Source organism: Pseudophryne corroboree, chromosome 6 (assembly GCF_028390025.1).
Source record: "Pseudophryne corroboree isolate aPseCor3 chromosome 6, aPseCor3.hap2, whole genome shotgun sequence".
NCBI lineage: Eukaryota > Metazoa > Chordata > Amphibia > Anura > Myobatrachidae > Pseudophryne > Pseudophryne corroboree.
In genome coordinates, this window is record NC_086449.1 from 80951724 (window position 1) to 80970224 (window position 18501).

Sequence of the window (18501 nt, forward strand, 5' to 3'; positions counted from 1 at the left end):
GTGGTCTAAATTGATACTTTTGCTCGGATTGTATCCAGCAATGTTTCAATAGAATAGTTACAATTGTATCATACTATAATACTGTTTCCCATTTGTATCATATCGTTTCTCACACACACAGGAGTTCTGACTACATTAAAGTGAGCAGCTTTAGAATTAACATTCATGTTTTAATGATCAAATGATTATTTTATTTTATACGCCGCTATTTTGATCTAAGCCGTGCTTCTTTTGCTGTTGTTGTTTGCTAGTTTACCTGCCATTCCATATTATCATTTCCCTGGTATTAGGGCTTGTAAGGATTATATTCTGTACACACTATATATATATATATATATATATATATATAAATTTATCCCCGGCCATTGCAGCTATTCAGCAGCACTGTGTGTGATTACGTTTCCTCTTTCACTGCCGTGTGGTATTCCTGTATGTGTGCTAAACCGTGAAAACACCTCGCGGCCGGACCGTTTAGAAATTTCGCATAAACAATAGGAATAAACAGAAATTCTTGGCGGGCTTTTTGAAAGTTACAGCAACTTCACCTAAACCAACCAGGATGAAGGGCGTGTTTAACTCATCAAATCACAAAGCAGCTCTGTGCATAAATACAGATGTTCCCGGCTGTTGGCTATTCAGTCCTTTTTTTTCTACTTGGTAGAAGTCAGATCTGTGTAGAAATATGGCCAGGACCAAGCAGACCGCCCGCAAATCTACAGGAGGGAAAGCTCCCCGCAAGCAGCTGGCAACGAAAGCTGCTCGGAAGAGCGCCCCAGCTACCGGCGGCGTGAAGAAACCTCACCGCTATCGTCCTGGAACTGTTGCTCTCAGAGAGATCCGCCGGTACCAGAAATCCACTGAGCTGCTGATCCGCAAGTTGCCCTTCCAGCGTCTGGTGCGTGAGATCGCCCAGGATTTCAAGACTGACCTGCGTTTCCAGAGCTCCGCCGTCATGGCCCTACAAGAGGCCAGCGAGGCTTATCTGGTGGGGCTGTTCGAGGACACCAACCTGTGCGCCATCCACGCCAAGAGGGTGACCATCATGCCCAAAGACATCCAGCTGGCCCGCAGGATCCGAGGGGAGAGGGCATAGATACTCGGCACTCCTATTCACGCAGCAAACACAAAGGCTCTTTTCAGAGCCACCAAGTCTTTCTAAACGAGCTGTAGCATAAATCACCCCTCAGTATCAGAGTAACAGGATGCGGATGAAACCCCGCTCTCCATCTATAGCCGCTTCAAATGACAGGCCAAATCTATGAATCTTAAATATATACTGCAATGATAAGCAAGCCCCAGAGTGAATAAAGGGATGTTACCTGTCAAATTAGTAAATATTTGGACGGACTGGTTCACCGACAGTACATCGTTACTAGTGTTCCGCCTAGATGCCCTTGTAAAATTGTTTTCTTTAGCAGGGAGAAGAGGATAATGTTCTCAATGATCAAATCATTTTATGTTATGCAGCTGTTTTCATCCTAGCTTTGTTACGTCACACGGAGAGAGAATATGGTTTCTCTCATTATATATTTTATACGGATCATCAGCTTCCCATTCCTATAAGCCTCATTTGCAGCATGCAGTTATTGCAAAGGGAATATTCAGACTATCATTAGATTTCACCACAACAGACCAGGGCTCCTAAAGGGTAAGGGAGCGATTTTACTTTTAGCGGTTGTATGGACGGGATGTGGAGATGAAAGCGCGGCTAGCCCGTCAGATATCGCTACAACACAAGCAATGGCAGTACACACAGCTCTCCTGGGAAGACGTGGGTGGCTCTGAAAAGAGCCTTTGTTGTGTGTCAGGTACATCGTTTCTGTGGTGGAAGCTGCCAGCCTAACATTACTTGCTCTTGGCTGGTTTGTGGCTCTCGGTCTTCTTGGGCAGCAGCACGGCCTGGATGTTGGGCAGAACGCCTCCCTGGGCGATGGTCACCCCACCGAGCAGCTTGTTGAGCTCTTCGTCGTTGCGCACAGCCAGCTGCAGGTGGCGGGGGATGATGCGGGTCTTCTTGTTGTCGCGGGCGGCGTTTCCTGCGAGCTCCAGGATCTCAGCCGTCAGGTACTCCAGCACCGCGGCCAGGTACACCGGGGCACCGGCTCCCACTCGCTCAGCATAGTTTCCTTTCCTCAGCAGACGGTGAACGCGACCGACTGGGAACTGGAGACCGGCCCGGGATGAGCGAGTCTTGGCCTTAGCCCGGGTCTTGCCGCCTTGTTTGCCTCTGCCGGACATGTTCAGTTCACAAAGCTATGAAGTTTTTCTAACAAACTGAGAGGAAAGGAAATGTATGTGAGTCTGTAATACCGGCCGCCCTCCTCCTATATATGCACTCAGAGAGGATCTACCGCGTGCTCTGTGATTGGTTTGCTTACAAATGAACCAATGCAGCTCAAGTTTATCCACAGACCAATCCGCAATATGTAGCGAGGGGGGAATACCTCCCAGTGTCACGTGATACTTCTACCCTATAGTTTTACCAGAAGCGGTGAATCTTCGTTGACATAAGCTGACTATAAATAGAGCAAACCCGGGTGTTGTACCGCACAGATTTTCTGCGTGGTGTGGAAGAATACGTGAGTGGTGAAAATGCCTGATCCAGCAAAGTCTGCTCCGGCGCCCAAGAAAGGCTCTAAGAAAGCGGTGACCAAGACCCAGAAGAAGGATGGGAAGAAGCGTAGGAAGAGCAGGAAGGAGAGTTACGCCATTTACGTCTACAAGGTGCTGAAGCAGGTGCACCCTGACACCGGCATCTCCTCCAAGGCTATGGGCATCATGAACTCCTTTGTCAATGACATCTTTGAGCGCATTGCCGGAGAAGCTTCCCGCCTGGCTCATTACAACAAGCGCTCGACCATCACCTCCCGGGAGATCCAGACCGCCGTACGCCTGCTGCTGCCGGGAGAGCTGGCCAAGCACGCCGTGTCCGAGGGCACCAAGGCTGTTACCAAGTACACCAGCGCCAAGTAATCATCCCCTTCTCTGACCCACATCAACACAAAGGCTCTTCTAAGAGCCACCCACCTCCTCTCTAATCGGGCTGGAACTGTGATGTGTGTTGTCTTCTATGATTGATAGATAGATAGATAGATATGATATTTTTTCCTTTTGAGTTTTGTTTTAACAGGGTTGTTATTTGTTGCTACTGAGGACCTGCATCCCGCTACGGAGATGCTTATAAAGTGTAGAGTCGGGTGTTCTTTCCTGGTTGGGGTAATTTGCTCTAGTTTGTGGGCTATAGTTAATGCAGACCCCAGTTTTCACTTAATATGCCTTTATTCCATATGTACCGCTTACAAAGGTGGCATCATAGATTTCATTTTATTTTTAAAATTTTTTTTGAGTGTAGCTCAGGTTTTCTCTATATTCTGTAAATTACAGATGTCTCTCTCGGTGCTCATAAAAAGCAATAGACCGAGCAGAAACTGCCCTTGTAGCTGCCGTAGAACTAGAGAAATACTGGATCTGAATTATTTAGATGTAACAAACAGCACTCTATTGAAACAATTGGTTCCATCATTATCACTTTGCACAGTTGGTGAAAGATCAGAGTATTTGAAGACTCTCTTACTATCGTCGCCCAAGTAACACTATGGTGCAAACTCCTATTAGCAGTGCTGTTATATGACCACAGGGTCAATATAGCTGAATTAAATAAATAAATAAATAAAAATCCTCAGTGATGACGCCATGTGATTACTGTGTAGGCGCACATGTCCCTTATACTGGAATAACAGCTTCAACGGCGATTCGAGTAGCGGTTTGTATCGAACTCACCCTGTGTTACAGCAGCACATTCAAATTATTTCAGCACATTATATATTACTGTAAAAAGAAGAGCGACCATAGCGCATGGCTGAAACACCTGGGAGCTTTAACTGGAATAACTGAACCCAGGAGCCGGGAATACTTTAAGCTGTTCTCATAGTGACCAGGCGGAAGCGGCAATGTCAGTGGGAGATTGTTATCAGGTTTGGATTTGTATTGCGGACTGGCGATTTTATTGTTTTTGTTCCCCGCCGATATCTGCTCTGTTCTCATTGGTCTATTTTGAATATCCATCCTCCTATCCCAAGCAGGGTGTGTGAGTTGTTCTTACAAATGTACCCATTACGTAATCAAAAATGATATTTATTATTTCAGAGGGATGAAACATAGCTAGTTATCATAAAATGCTTATAAGTATCGTTCTCCCTTTTACTATAATTGTATAATGAAATGTGATGTAAATAAGACACCTTTCTCTTTCTTTCTTTCTCTCTCTCTCTGATTCCCCCCTCCACCATCGGGGCACAAAACGTTTAAGAAGATGGGTGTTCTAAGAAAGAACCTGCCACGTGGACGCTGCGGCAGAGATGAGAAGCAAATTACCGCTGTTAGGTAAGAGCGGGCGATAGACATGACTCAGAGGCACAGAACTGAAAGTCTTCAATCAGGTCCGCCCTCCCTCTTAATAAAGGGCCTCTGAGAGCGGCGTGGCTTATTCTTACTGATCGCAATCCATTTGGGAAGATGTCAGGCAGAGGCAAAGGCGGAAAGGGGCTCGGGAAAGGAGGCGCTAAGCGTCACAGGAAGGTGCTTCGAGATAACATCCAGGGCATCACCAAGCCTGCCATCCGCCGTCTAGCACGGAGAGGAGGCGTGAAGCGCATCTCTGGTCTCATCTATGAGGAGACCCGCGGGGTGCTGAAAGTGTTTCTGGAGAACGTGATCCGGGACGCCGTCACTTACACCGAGCACGCCAAGAGGAAGACTGTCACCGCTATGGATGTGGTCTATGCTCTGAAGCGCCAGGGACGCACACTGTACGGATTCGGAGGCTGAACACTGAGGCGCATTGAATACCATCGCTCACTCGCACACAAAGGCCCTTTTCAGGGCCACCCATCTTTTCTGTAAGGGAGCTGCGGTAACAGCTCTGTATATCCTCCCCCCTGTATCGTTGCACTGTGAACTCTCTGAGAGCATACGCCGGGCCCTAATATTTCTTACTCACATTAAGCTAGTGGTGGATCAATTTCTTGGATTGATGCAAGTAGTAAATCCAATGGTTGCACAATCATTTGCCGTATCCGTTTAGGAGAATCCATTGTTACACTGCCGGCACCGCGGTCAAAGCACAGTGCCATGGCTGTTTGACTTAAATCGTGGGAGCACAAGACCACTTATGTGTTTACTGAGAGACCCAACTAAAGGACTACTATTAGCACTACACGCGGTAATGGATGATTACATTGCAGGGCATTGCTATGCTACTGCAGTGATATGGCGGTTCAGCAGAACCCCAATACTGAGCTACATATGTGCCTGTGCAATCATATAACAGCGCCAAACAATCTTGCAATTTTACATCTGCAATGAAGTAATATCAAACAGTCTGCAATACATCTACCTACTGTACTCATTATAAAGCGGACATGCATAAAAAAAATAAAAAAAAAAATTGGAACCCCTTAAAAAAAATAACCCAATCTAGCAGCGTCTGATCGTAGGAATAATAGCTGTGCTGCTGGCATGAATAATGTCTCTACAGGTGACGTCGTGCGCCTACAGCTCTGCCTGGACAGGGTGGGTGGCTCTGAAAAGAGCCTTTGGGGGGGATAACAAGGAAGCGAGGCTGCGGCGGCTCTTTTATCACTTCTTGGCCGCAGCTTTCTTGGGCTTAGCTGCCTTCTTGGCCGGGCTTTTGGCGGCTTTGGGCTTCGCTGCCTTCTTGGCCGGACTCTTGGCGGCTTTGGGCTTCGCTGCCTTCTTGGCGGGACTCTTGGCCACCTTCTTAGACTTCACGGCTTTAGGCTTCTTTGGGCTTTTGGCAGCAGCCGCTTTAGCGGGTTTCTTCACCTTCTTGGGGCTCTTGGCTGCACTCGGAGCTTTCTTGGGCTTCTTCGGGGATTTGGCCACTTTCTTTGCCGCTGGTTTCTTGGGCTTCAGAGATTTCTGGGCGGCCTTCTTGCTCTCCAGCTGCTTCTTATTGAGCTTGAAGGAGCCGGAAGCGCCGGTGCCTTTCACTTGGGTGAGAGTTCCTTTGGTCACTAATCCTTTCACCCCCACTTTGATGCGGCTGTTGTTCCTCTCCACATCGTAGCCTCCGGCAGCCAGAGCCTTCTTCAGGGCGGCAAGAGAAACTCCACTGCGCTCCTTGGAGGCGGCCACTGCCTTTAGGATCAGCTCGGAGACGCTGGGCCCGGAAGACTTGCCGCTTTTCTTGGCTCCCCCTGCAGCTTTCTTCGGCTGCCTCTTCTTTTTGGCTGCGCCCTCTGACGGCGGGACATCGGCGACAGCTGGTGCAGTTTCTGCCATGTTAGCGCAAAGTCACTTTTTTTCACCAACAAATAGTAATACTACACAAGCCGCTGTCTGACGTCTTTTATATACGGTGCCTGCTGTGCTGTAATTGGCTGCTGAGCCTGGCGCGTTCTGTGCTCCCATTGGCGGAATAAGCAGCCCTTGTAAACCCTTCCCTGTCTGAGTATAAGGGGAAATCTGCCCTCACATTGTGTTTCCCTAGCGCAGAAAAAGAGTATTTTATTGGGCATGAGAAAAGCAGCGTGCCGCCTCTCTGCACCACAGCAGTACTCCAAGGTCTCCCCTAAGCCTATATGGCCATTGCCAGCCTAGGCGCTGCAAAGAGACCCAGGAATAGCCCCTGTCAGCTTACTTACACCAGGCTGAATCTGCCCAGCATGTAACACATCTGTACTTTTCTGCGAGGCTAAAACGTCTGATCGGGGCATTTTTCTCTCCCCCTGGCACTACATGCAACGAAGGTGATCTGGGACTCAGTCTGTGCAGGGGATGCAGCATTTTCAAAGACATAAAGGTGATGTGTGGGCTCCTGTACACCCGGGTGGCTAGCACAGGCAGGTTGCCCCACAACGTATTGGCACTCTTGTTTAGGAACTCTAGTTACTGTAACAAAAGAGAGATACCCAGCATAGTCAGCTACAGGTTAACCCTGCCTGTCTGAGATTCTCCCCGCCGTGTAGAATGTTGGTGGCATTTTCCCCAAATGTTTATAAAATGAGCCATACAGACATGAATGTACATTTATGCAAGATAGGTCTGTCAGAGTGAGGGCAATGGTGATCTGTTCCAATTACCAGTCCTCTTTTAAAAATGCCAAAGTATGAGGCTTTGGCATTTTTAAAAGAGGACATCGGAGCTCTATAAGAGGAATACTTCTATTCCTCCCATGTGGAATCATTATGAATATTTATAAAAATAGAGGGAAACAGTAGGAATATCAGGAAACCTTAGGGGGATGCAGGAATAATAGAGAGGAAGGTATAGGGGGGAAACTAGAGAGACCTCTTGTAATAGTGCTAGGTGAGGAGGAGGAGGAGAAGGAGAAGACATATATGCACACAATAGTTCTGGGAAATAAAATTAAATGATGAAGCTTGCAGAATAAGAAGAGAGACCACAGTCACCCGAGGAGCAATGGTTCAACTTATCTTACGTTTTCAAATGGACTACCTTGATAAAAGCAGGTGCTGCAGGTTCAGCACTGAACGTCACTGACGGATAGCAGGCGAAAGAAGCGCCGAGACCACAAGGCTGAATGTCTAAAGCAGGCATTCCCAACCACGGTCCTCAAGGCACACCAACAGTGCAGGTTTTAGTAATATCCAGGCTGCAGCACAGATGGTTACATCAAAATAACTGAGCTACTAATTAAGTCAGCTGTGCTGAAGCCTGGATATCACTAAAACCTGCACTGTTAGTGTGCCTTGAGGACCGTGGTTGGGAATGCCTGGTCTAGAGAAGAGGCGGCTGCGTACCGGAGCATCAAAACCTCCGGGGGAAACTGTGTCAGCAGAGATCCACTGTGGATGCAAAGTTGTGAGGAGAAGGGCAACGCAGAGTAACAGACCAGAGTTCAACTGCATTGACCAGTGATGGAAAGCACAGATATGAACTAGGGCAGGTCAAGAGCAGTGTTGAGAGAAGATGATCGCCATAAAGCAGAGGTTCTCAAACTCGGTCCTCAGGACCCCACACAGTGCATGTTTTGCATGTCTCCGCACAGAATCACAAGTGAAATAATTAGCTCCACCTGTGGACCTTTTAAAATGTGTCAGTGAGTAATTAATACACCTGTGCACCTGCTGGGTTACCTGCAAAACATGCACTGTGTGGAGTCCTGAGGACCGAGTTAGAGAACCACTGCCATAGAGGAATGGAAGGCAAATGTGGATGGACATGAGTTCTGGACAAACAGAGATGATGACTGCTAACTGGAGGGCGTGGCCCAGCAGCAAGTACCATCAAGGTCTGAACCTCATCCCCAACCAATGATGGCAGGCTGGAGTAGGGCTCTAGAGCGGTGGGAGTCTGCAGGGAGAGACAGTAGGAATAAGTGGGAGTAGAAATAGGAGGGTATGAATAAAGTGTGAGGGATGGGAGAAATAAGGTGAAGAATAAGGGTGATGAAGGGAAAAAGAAGGAACAGGAAGAAGAGTAGTGTAAGAAAAGGGAGGAGATAATCGGAGATGGGAAGAAAAGGCAGAAGGAGGAATAGAGAAAGGTTTGACAAATGAGTGGAATGTAAAAATAAATGGCAGAATTAAAGTGACGAGAGACAAAGGGTTATAAATGGGAGATGGGAGGAACAAGGTGAAGAATCTGCGAATCAGGAGCAGACGAACAGGTGTGGAAGAGGGGGAAAAATGAATACAACTGCTAGCCAGCCGCAAATGACAGGCCAAGATCAAAGACAACGGTCACCCGAGGAGTGGAGCAATGGTGCAACAAAGTTACTTAGATGCAGTGCTGTGCAACAAGCAATTTTACTTAAGCATGGGAAAGTTGCTCAAAATGGAGCATTGCATTTCATGTATGAACACCATAAGAAAGTAACTTCTGGACCATAAGGCTGAATTCATGGACCAGATAATCAGAAATATTGGATGAAGTATTGGGCCAGCGGATATCCGCAGAGAGCTCCTTCTACTCACTGGTCATCTGTCAACCGGATTATTGGAACCTCTTCTTAAAGTATGTGGGTTTTCTGAGATGACTCCTTTCAATTCCGCATATCACTGTGATCCAACATTTGTACTGTGTAATGTTCTTGGCTATCTTCAAGGTGTTTCTAGCTCACATTTCGGTATATACCACCCAGTTGATGCAATTGTGTGGAACGATGGGTGGAAGATCCACAGTCATAAAAAAGAGATGAGATCCTGGATCTTGTCTTAAAGAAGCAATTTCTGATACAATTGGCTATGGAAATCGGAGAGTGGATGGCTGACCACAAATCATCCTCCTAACCAACCAAACTATGGCAGCCACAATATAAGGCAATCCAAGTAAGCTGGCAAATCAAAGCAGGTACTTCCACTTGTATTAATCATGCCAACTGTAACGCTGTGGGCCTTTTCCTAGGGGCAGGATCTATACTTACCTGATGCCATGTTGTCAGGATGACCCTTAATCTCTCCCAGAAGAGATACCCTATTGTGCCCTAGGGGAAGGGCATAATTTTTTGAAGTAGTAGCATGAATAAGTGGAATATTCATGCTACTATCGATCTGAATTTTTTTTTTTTACATGAAACATTTTTGATTGTTTACAGACATTATCAGTTACAGTTTATACTTTCTTATGCCATGTATTTAACAGCAATAATTTACATTTTTGTGTGGTACATATAGAAACGGGACTTTCAATGAGTTCCAATACAATTAGATAGATAGATAGACAGATAGATAGATAGATAGATAGATAGATAATTGCTATTTCACATAAATTCAGTTGAATATATACTGGTTTAAAGTCTGTATATTCCTCAGTCTTACATTCGATTTATTACCATAAAGACAACTTTTAACAGATGTTTTAAAGTTTATTTTTTAAGAACAATTGAAATGGATATACAATAGTTAAATGGGCACACATGGAAAAAAAATCAGTAATACAATAAAACAATAAGGATCTCTCTCTCTCTCTCTATATATATATATATATATACATACATACATACACAGGGCCTTTAGTAATTTATCGGGTTTTAATTTCCTCTGAGTAGACGTAGAACTCCTATGCAACTAAATATATAGTCTTATATTCTCTTCATGTAGTTTCCCAGATTCACGAGGTTCAGGTTGTGGTCTAAATTGATACTTTTGCTCGGATTGTATCCAGCAATGTTTCAATAGAATAGTTACAATTGTATCATACTATAATACTGTTTCCCATTTGTATCATATCGTTTCTCACACACACAGGAGTTCTGACTACATTAAAGTGAGCAGCTTTAGAATTAACATTCATGTTTTAATGATCAAATGATTATTTTATTTTATACGCCGCTATTTTGATCTAAGCCGTGCTTCTTTTGCTGTTGTTGTTTGCTAGTTTACCTGCCATTCCATATTATCATTTCCCTGGTATTAGGGCTTGTAAGGATTATATTCTGTACACACTATATATATATATATATATATATATATATATATATATATATATAAATTTATCCCCGGCCATTGCAGCTATTCAGCAGCACTGTATGTGATTACGTTTCCTCTTTCACTGCCGTGTGGTATTCCTGTATGTGTGCTAAACCGTGAAAACACCTCGCGGCCGGACCGTTTAGAAATTTCGCATAAACAATAGGAATAAACAGAAATTCTTGGCGGGCTTTTTGAAAGTTACAGCAACTTCACCTAAACCAACCAGGATGAAGGGCGTGTTTAACTCATCAAATCACAAAGCAGCTCTGTGCATAAATACAGATGTTCCCGGCTGTTGGCTATTCAGTCCTTTTTTTTCTACTTGGTAGAAGTCAGATCTGTGTAGAAATATGGCCAGGACCAAGCAGACCGCCCGCAAATCTACAGGAGGGAAAGCTCCCCGCAAGCAGCTGGCAACGAAAGCTGCTCGGAAGAGCGCCCCAGCTACCGGCGGCGTGAAGAAACCTCACCGCTATCGTCCTGGAACTGTTGCTCTCAGAGAGATCCGCCGGTACCAGAAATCCACTGAGCTGCTGATCCGCAAGTTGCCCTTCCAGCGTCTGGTGCGTGAGATCGCCCAGGATTTCAAGACTGACCTGCGTTTCCAGAGCTCCGCCGTCATGGCCCTACAAGAGGCCAGCGAGGCTTATCTGGTGGGGCTGTTCGAGGACACCAACCTGTGCGCCATCCACGCCAAGAGGGTGACCATCATGCCCAAAGACATCCAGCTGGCCCGCAGGATCCGAGGGGAGAGGGCATAGATACTCGGCACTCCTATTCACGCAGCAAACACAAAGGCTCTTTTCAGAGCCACCAAGTCTTTCTAAACGAGCTGTAGCATAAATCACCCCTCAGTATCAGAGTAACAGGATGCGGATGAAACCCCGCTCTCCATCTATAGCCGCTTCAAATGACAGGCCAAATCTATGAATCTTAAATATATACTGCAATGATAAGCAAGCCCCAGAGTGAATAAAGGGATGTTACCTGTCAAATTAGTAAATATTTGGACGGACTGGTTCACCGACAGTACATCGTTACTAGTGTTCCGCCTAGATGCCCTTGTAAAATTGTTTTCTTTAGCAGGGAGAAGAGGATAATGTTCTCAATGATCAAATCATTTTATGTTATGCAGCTGTTTTCATCCTAGCTTTGTTACGTCACACGGAGAGAGAATATGGTTTCTCTCATTATATATTTTATACGGATCATCAGCTTCCCATTCCTATAAGCCTCATTTGCAGCATGCAGTTATTGCAAAGGGAATATTCAGACTATCATTAGATTTCACCACAACAGACCAGGGCTCCTAAAGGGTAAGGGAGCGATTTTACTTTTAGCGGTTGTATGGACGGGATGTGGAGATGAAAGCGCGGCTAGCCCGTCAGATATCGCTACAACACAAGCAATGGCAGTACACACAGCTCTCCTGGGAAGACGTGGGTGGCTCTGAAAAGAGCCTTTGTTGTGTGTCAGGTACATCGTTTCTGTGGTGGAAGCTGCCAGCCTAACATTACTTGCTCTTGGCTGGTTTGTGGCTCTCGGTCTTCTTGGGCAGCAGCACGGCCTGGATGTTGGGCAGAACGCCTCCCTGGGCGATGGTCACCCCACCGAGCAGCTTGTTGAGCTCTTCGTCGTTGCGCACAGCCAGCTGCAGGTGGCGGGGGATGATGCGGGTCTTCTTGTTGTCGCGGGCGGCGTTTCCTGCGAGCTCCAGGATCTCAGCCGTCAGGTACTCCAGCACCGCGGCCAGGTACACCGGGGCACCGGCTCCCACTCGCTCAGCATAGTTTCCTTTCCTCAGCAGACGGTGAACGCGACCGACTGGGAACTGGAGACCGGCCCGGGATGAGCGAGTCTTGGCCTTAGCCCGGGTCTTGCCGCCTTGTTTGCCTCTGCCGGACATGTTCAGTTCACAAAGCTATGAAGTTTTTCTAACAAACTGAGAGGAAAGGAAATGTATGTGAGTCTGTAATACCGGCCGCCCTCCTCCTATATATGCACTCAGAGAGGATCTACCGCGTGCTCTGTGATTGGTTTGCTTACAAATGAACCAATGCAGCTCAAGTTTATCCACAGACCAATCCGCAATATGTAGCGAGGGGGGAATACCTCCCAGTGTCACGTGATACTTCTACCCTATAGTTTTACCAGAAGCGGTGAATCTTCGTTGACATAAGCTGACTATAAATAGAGCAAACCCGGGTGTTGTACCGCACAGATTTTCTGCGTGGTGTGGAAGAATACGTGAGTGGTGAAAATGCCTGATCCAGCAAAGTCTGCTCCGGCGCCCAAGAAAGGCTCTAAGAAAGCGGTGACCAAGACCCAGAAGAAGGATGGGAAGAAGCGTAGGAAGAGCAGGAAGGAGAGTTACGCCATTTACGTCTACAAGGTGCTGAAGCAGGTGCACCCTGACACCGGCATCTCCTCCAAGGCTATGGGCATCATGAACTCCTTTGTCAATGACATCTTTGAGCGCATTGCCGGAGAAGCTTCCCGCCTGGCTCATTACAACAAGCGCTCGACCATCACCTCCCGGGAGATCCAGACCGCCGTACGCCTGCTGCTGCCGGGAGAGCTGGCCAAGCACGCCGTGTCCGAGGGCACCAAGGCTGTTACCAAGTACACCAGCGCCAAGTAATCATCCCCTTCTCTGACCCACATCAACACAAAGGCTCTTCTAAGAGCCACCCACCTCCTCTCTAATCGGGCTGGAACTGTGATGTGTGTTGTCTTCTATGATTGATAGATAGATAGATAGATATGATATTTTTTCCTTTTGAGTTTTGTTTTAACAGGGTTGTTATTTGTTGCTACTGAGGACCTGCATCCCGCTACGGAGATGCTTATAAAGTGTAGAGTCGGGTGTTCTTTCCTGGTTGGGGTAATTTGCTCTAGTTTGTGGGCTATAGTTAATGCAGACCCCAGTTTTCACTTAATATGCCTTTATTCCATATGTACCGCTTACAAAGGTGGCATCATAGATTTCATTTTATTTTTAAAATTTTTTTTGAGTGTAGCTCAGGTTTTCTCTATATTCTGTAAATTACAGATGTCTCTCTCGGTGCTCATAAAAAGCAATAGACCGAGCAGAAACTGCCCTTGTAGCTGCCGTAGAACTAGAGAAATACTGGATCTGAATTATTTAGATGTAACAAACAGCACTCTATTGAAACAATTGGTTCCATCATTATCACTTTGCACAGTTGGTGAAAGATCAGAGTATTTGAAGACTCTCTTACTATCGTCGCCCAAGTAACACTATGGTGCAAACTCCTATTAGCAGTGCTGTTATATGACCACAGGGTCAATATAGCTGAATTAAATAAATAAATAAATAAAAATCCTCAGTGATGACGCCATGTGATTACTGTGTAGGCGCACATGTCCCTTATACTGGAATAACAGCTTCAACGGCGATTCGAGTAGCGGTTTGTATCGAACTCATCCTGTGTTACAGCAGCACATTCAAATTATTTCAGCACATTATATATTACTGTAAAAAGAAGAGCGACCATAGCGCATGGCTGAAACACCTGGGAGCTTTAACTGGAATAACTGAACCCAGGAGCCGGGAATACTTTAAGCTGTTCTCATAGTGACCAGGCGGAAGCGGCAATGTCAGTGGGAGATTGTTATCAGGTTTGGATTTGTATTGCGGACTGGCGATTTTATTGTTTTTGTTCCCCGCCGATATCTGCTCTGTTCTCATTGGTCTATTTTGAATATCCATCCTCCTATCCCAAGCAGGGTGTGTGAGTTGTTCTTACAAATGTACCCATTACGTAATCAAAAATGATATTTATTATTTCAGAGGGATGAAACATAGCTAGTTATCATAAAATGCTTATAAGTATCGTTCTCCCTTTTACTATAATTGTATAATGAAATGTGATGTAAATAAGACACCTTTCTCTTTCTTTCTTTCTCTCTCTCTCTGATTCCCCCCTCCACCATCGGGGCACAAAACGTTTAAGAAGATGGGTGTTCTAAGAAAGAACCTGCCACGTGGACGCTGTGGCAGAGATGAGAAGCAAATTACCGCTGTTAGGTAAGAGCGGGCGATAGACATGACTCAGAGGCACAGAACTGAAAGTCTTCAATCAGGTCCGCCCTCCCTCTTAATAAAGGGCCTCTGAGAGCGGCGTGGCTTATTCTTACTGATCGCAATCCATTTGGGAAGATGTCAGGCAGAGGCAAAGGCGGAAAGGGGCTCGGGAAAGGAGGCGCTAAGCGTCACAGGAAGGTGCTTCGAGATAACATCCAGGGCATCACCAAGCCTGCCATCCGCCGTCTAGCACGGAGAGGAGGCGTGAAGCGCATCTCTGGTCTCATCTATGAGGAGACCCGCGGGGTGCTGAAAGTGTTTCTGGAGAACGTGATCCGGGACGCCGTCACTTACACCGAGCACGCCAAGAGGAAGACTGTCACCGCTATGGATGTGGTCTATGCTCTGAAGCGCCAGGGACGCACACTGTACGGATTCGGAGGCTGAACACTGAGGCGCATTGAATACCATCGCTCACTCGCACACAAAGGCCCTTTTCAGGGCCACCCATCTTTTCTGTAAGGGAGCTGCGGTAACAGCTCTGTATATCCTCCCCCCTGTATCGTTGCACTGTGAACTCTCTGAGAGCATACGCCGGGCCCTAATATTTCTTACTCACATTAAGCTAGTGGTGGATCAATTTCTTGGATTGATGCAAGTAGTAAATCCAATGGTTGCACAATCATTTGCCGTATCCGTTTAGGAGAATCCATTGTTACACTGCCGGCACCGCGGTCAAAGCACAGTGCCATGGCTGTTTGACTTAAATCGTGGGAGCACAAGACCACTTATGTGTTTACTGAGAGACCCAACTAAAGGACTACTATTAGCACTACACGCGGTAATGGATGATTACATTGCAGGGCATTGCTATGCTACTGCAGTGATATGGCGGTTCAGCAGAACCCCAATACTGAGCTACATATGTGCCTGTGCAATCATATAACAGCGCCAAACAATCTTGCAATTTTACATCTGCAATGAAGTAATATCAAACAGTCTGCAATACATCTACCTACTGTACTCATTATAAAGCGGACATGCATAAAAAAAATAAAAAAAAAAATTGGAACCCCTTAAAAAAAATAACCCAATCTAGCAGCGTCTGATCGTAGGAATAATAGCTGTGCTGCTGGCATGAATAATGTCTCTACAGGTGACGTCGTGCGCCTACAGCTCTGCCTGGACAGGGTGGGTGGCTCTGAAAAGAGCCTTTGGGGGGGATAACAAGGAAGCGAGGCTGCGGCGGCTCTTTTATCACTTCTTGGCCGCAGCTTTCTTGGGCTTAGCTGCCTTCTTGGCCGGGCTTTTGGCGGCTTTGGGCTTCGCTGCCTTCTTGGCCGGACTCTTGGCGGCTTTGGGCTTCGCTGCCTTCTTGGCGGGACTCTTGGCCACCTTCTTAGACTTCACGGCTTTAGGCTTCTTTGGGCTTTTGGCAGCAGCCGCTTTAGCGGGTTTCTTCACCTTCTTGGGGCTCTTGGCTGCACTCGGAGCTTTCTTGGGCTTCTTCGGGGATTTGGCCACTTTCTTTGCCGCTGGTTTCTTGGGCTTCAGAGATTTCTGGGCGGCCTTCTTGCTCTCCAGCTGCTTCTTATTGAGCTTGAAGGAGCCGGAAGCGCCGGTGCCTTTCACTTGGGTGAGAGTTCCTTTGGTCACTAATCCTTTCACCCCCACTTTGATGCGGCTGTTGTTCCTCTCCACATCGTAGCCTCCGGCAGCCAGAGCCTTCTTCAGGGCGGCAAGAGAAACTCCACTGCGCTCCTTGGAGGCGGCCACTGCCTTTAGGATCAGCTCGGAGACGCTGGGCCCGGAAGACTTGCCGCTTTTCTTGGCTCCCCCTGCAGCTTTCTTCGGCTGCCTCTTCTTTTTGGCTGCGCCCTCTGACGGCGGGACATCGGCGACAGCTGGTGCAGTTTCTGCCATGTTAGCGCAAAGTCACTTTTTTTCACCAACAAATAGTAATACTACACAAGCCGCTGTCTGACGTCTTTTATATACGGTGCCTGCTGTGCTGTAATTGGCTGCTGAGCCTGGCGCGTTCTGTGCTCCCATTGGCGGAATAAGCAGCCCTTGTAAACCCTTCCCTGTCTGAGTATAAGGGGAAATCTGCCCTCACATTGTGTTTCCCTAGCGCAGAAAAAGAGTATTTTATTGGGCATGAGAAAAGCAGCGTGCCGCCTCTCTGCACCACAGCAGTACTCCAAGGTCTCCCCTAAGCCTATATGGCCATTGCCAGCCTAGGCGCTGCAAAGAGACCCAGGAATAGCCCCTGTCAGCTTACTTACACCAGGCTGAATCTGCCCAGCATGTAACACATCTGTACTTTTCTGCGAGGCTAAAACGTCTGATCGGGGCATTTTTCTCTCCCCCTGGCACTACATGCAACGAAGGTGATCTGGGACTCAGTCTGTGCAGGGGATGCAGCATTTTCAAAGACATAAAGGTGATGTGTGGGCTCCTGTACACCCGGGTGGCTAGCACAGGCAGGTTGCCCCACAACGTATTGGCACTCTTGTTTAGGAACTCTAGTTACTGTAACAAAAGAGAGATACCCAGCATAGTCAGCTACAGGTTAACCCTGCCTGTCTGAGATTCTCCCCGCCGTGTAGAATGTTGGTGGCATTTTCCCCAAATGTTTATAAAATGAGCCATACAGACATGAATGTACATTTATGCAAGATAGGTCTGTCAGAGTGAGGGCAATGGTGATCTGTTCCAATTACCAGTCCTCTTTTAAAAATGCCAAAGTATGAGGCTTTGGCATTTTTAAAAGAGGACATCGGAGCTCTATAAGAGGAATACTTCTATTCCTCCCATGTGGAATCATTATGAATATTTATAAAAATAGAGGGAAACAGTAGGAATATTAGGAAACCTTAGGGGGATGCAGGAATAATAGAGAGGAAGGTATAGGGGGGAAACTAGAGAGACCTCTTGTAATAGTGCTAGGTGAGGAGGAGGAGGAGAAGGAGAAGACATATATGCACACAATAGTTCTGGGAAATAAAATTAAATGATGAAGCTTGCAGAATAAGAAGAGAGACCACAGTCACCCGAGGAGCAATGGTTCAACTTATCTTACGTTTTCAAATGGACTACCTTGATAAAAGCAGGTGCTGCAGGTTCAGCACTGAACGTCACTGACGGATAGCAGGCGAAAGAAGCGCCGAGACCACAAGGCTGAATGTCTAAAGCAGGCATTCCCAACCACGGTCCTCAAGGCACACCAACAGTGCAGGTTTTAGTAATATCCAGGCTGCAGCACAGATGGTTACATCAAAATAACTGAGCTACTAATTAAGTCAGCTGTGCTGAAGCCTGGATATCACTAAAACCTGCACTGTTAGTGTGCCTTGAGGACCGTGGTTGGGAATGCCTGGTCTAGAGAAGAGGCGGCTGCGTACCGGAGCATCAAAACCTCCGGGGGAAACTGTGTCAGCAGAGATCCACTGTGGATGCAAAGTTGTGAGGAGAAGGGCAACGCAGAGTAACAGACCAGAGTTCAACTGCATTGACCAGTGATGGAAAGCACAGATATGAACTAGGGCAGGTCAAGAGCAGTGTTGAGAGAAGATGATCGCCATAAAGCAGAGGTTCTCAAACTCGGTCCTCAGGACCCCACACAGTGCATGTTTTGCATGTCTCCGCACAGAATCACAAGTGAAATAATTAGCTCCACCTGTGGACCTTTTAAAATGTGTCAGTGAGTAATTAATACACCTGTGCACCTGCTGGGTTACCTGCAAAACATGCACTGTGTGGAGTCCTGAGGACCGAGTTAGAGAACCACTGCCATAGAGGAATGGAAGGCAAATGTGGATGGACATGAGTTCTGGACAAACAGAGATGATGACTGCTAACTGGAGGGCGTGGCCCAGCAGCAAGTACCATCAAGGTCTGAACCTCATCCCCAACCAATGATGGCAGGCTGGAGTAGGGCTCTAGAGCGGTGGGAGTCTGCAGGGAGAGACAGTAGGAATAAGTGGGAGTAGAAAT

At 46.8% G+C, this 18501-nt stretch overlaps 10 protein-coding genes across 10 annotated transcripts; 6 read left to right on the forward strand and 4 right to left on the reverse strand.

Annotated features, from left to right (window-relative positions):
- Window positions 1–668: 668 nt before the first annotated feature.
- Window positions 669–1293, forward strand: LOC134936293 (histone H3). The gene has a single exon (XM_063931308.1). It carries the CDS (start codon window positions 683–685, stop codon window positions 1091–1093), a length of 411 nt encoding a protein of 136 aa, XP_063787378.1. The 5' UTR covers window positions 669–682; the 3' UTR covers window positions 1094–1293.
- A 481-nt stretch (window positions 1294–1774) lies between these two features.
- On the reverse strand, window positions 1775–2359 carry LOC134936305 (histone H2A type 1-like). Its single transcript, XM_063931318.1, has one exon. It carries the CDS (start codon window positions 2236–2238, stop codon window positions 1846–1848), a length of 393 nt encoding a protein of 130 aa, XP_063787388.1. The 5' UTR covers window positions 2239–2359; the 3' UTR covers window positions 1775–1845.
- A 98-nt stretch (window positions 2360–2457) lies between these two features.
- LOC134936317 (histone H2B 1.1-like) lies at window positions 2458–3026 on the forward strand. The gene has a single exon (XM_063931329.1). The coding sequence runs from the start codon at window positions 2593–2595 to the stop codon at window positions 2971–2973; it is 381 nt and encodes a 126-aa protein (XP_063787399.1). The 5' UTR covers window positions 2458–2592; the 3' UTR covers window positions 2974–3026.
- Window positions 3027–4377: 1351 nt separating this feature from the next.
- LOC134936328 (histone H4) lies at window positions 4378–4888 on the forward strand. Its single transcript, XM_063931338.1, has one exon. The coding sequence runs from the start codon at window positions 4516–4518 to the stop codon at window positions 4825–4827; it is 312 nt and encodes a 103-aa protein (XP_063787408.1). The 5' UTR covers window positions 4378–4515; the 3' UTR covers window positions 4828–4888.
- Window positions 4889–4973: 85 nt separating this feature from the next.
- On the reverse strand, window positions 4974–6621 carry LOC134936284 (histone H1B-like). The gene has a single exon (XM_063931300.1). The coding sequence runs from the start codon at window positions 6301–6303 to the stop codon at window positions 5638–5640; it is 666 nt and encodes a 221-aa protein (XP_063787370.1). The 5' UTR covers window positions 6304–6621; the 3' UTR covers window positions 4974–5637.
- A 4172-nt stretch (window positions 6622–10793) lies between these two features.
- Window positions 10794–11418, forward strand: LOC134936294 (histone H3). Its single transcript, XM_063931309.1, has one exon. The coding sequence runs from the start codon at window positions 10808–10810 to the stop codon at window positions 11216–11218; it is 411 nt and encodes a 136-aa protein (XP_063787379.1). The 5' UTR covers window positions 10794–10807; the 3' UTR covers window positions 11219–11418.
- A 481-nt stretch (window positions 11419–11899) lies between these two features.
- On the reverse strand, window positions 11900–12484 carry LOC134936306 (histone H2A type 1-like). Its single transcript, XM_063931319.1, has one exon. The coding sequence runs from the start codon at window positions 12361–12363 to the stop codon at window positions 11971–11973; it is 393 nt and encodes a 130-aa protein (XP_063787389.1). The 5' UTR covers window positions 12364–12484; the 3' UTR covers window positions 11900–11970.
- A 98-nt stretch (window positions 12485–12582) lies between these two features.
- LOC134936319 (histone H2B 1.1-like) lies at window positions 12583–13151 on the forward strand. Its single transcript, XM_063931330.1, has one exon. It carries the CDS (start codon window positions 12718–12720, stop codon window positions 13096–13098), a length of 381 nt encoding a protein of 126 aa, XP_063787400.1. The 5' UTR covers window positions 12583–12717; the 3' UTR covers window positions 13099–13151.
- Window positions 13152–14570: 1419 nt separating this feature from the next.
- LOC134936330 (histone H4) lies at window positions 14571–15013 on the forward strand. Its single transcript, XM_063931340.1, has one exon. The coding sequence runs from the start codon at window positions 14641–14643 to the stop codon at window positions 14950–14952; it is 312 nt and encodes a 103-aa protein (XP_063787410.1). The 5' UTR covers window positions 14571–14640; the 3' UTR covers window positions 14953–15013.
- Window positions 15014–15098: 85 nt separating this feature from the next.
- LOC134936285 (histone H1B-like) lies at window positions 15099–16746 on the reverse strand. The gene has a single exon (XM_063931301.1). It carries the CDS (start codon window positions 16426–16428, stop codon window positions 15763–15765), a length of 666 nt encoding a protein of 221 aa, XP_063787371.1. The 5' UTR covers window positions 16429–16746; the 3' UTR covers window positions 15099–15762.
- Between the last annotated feature and the right edge of the window lie 1755 nt (window positions 16747–18501).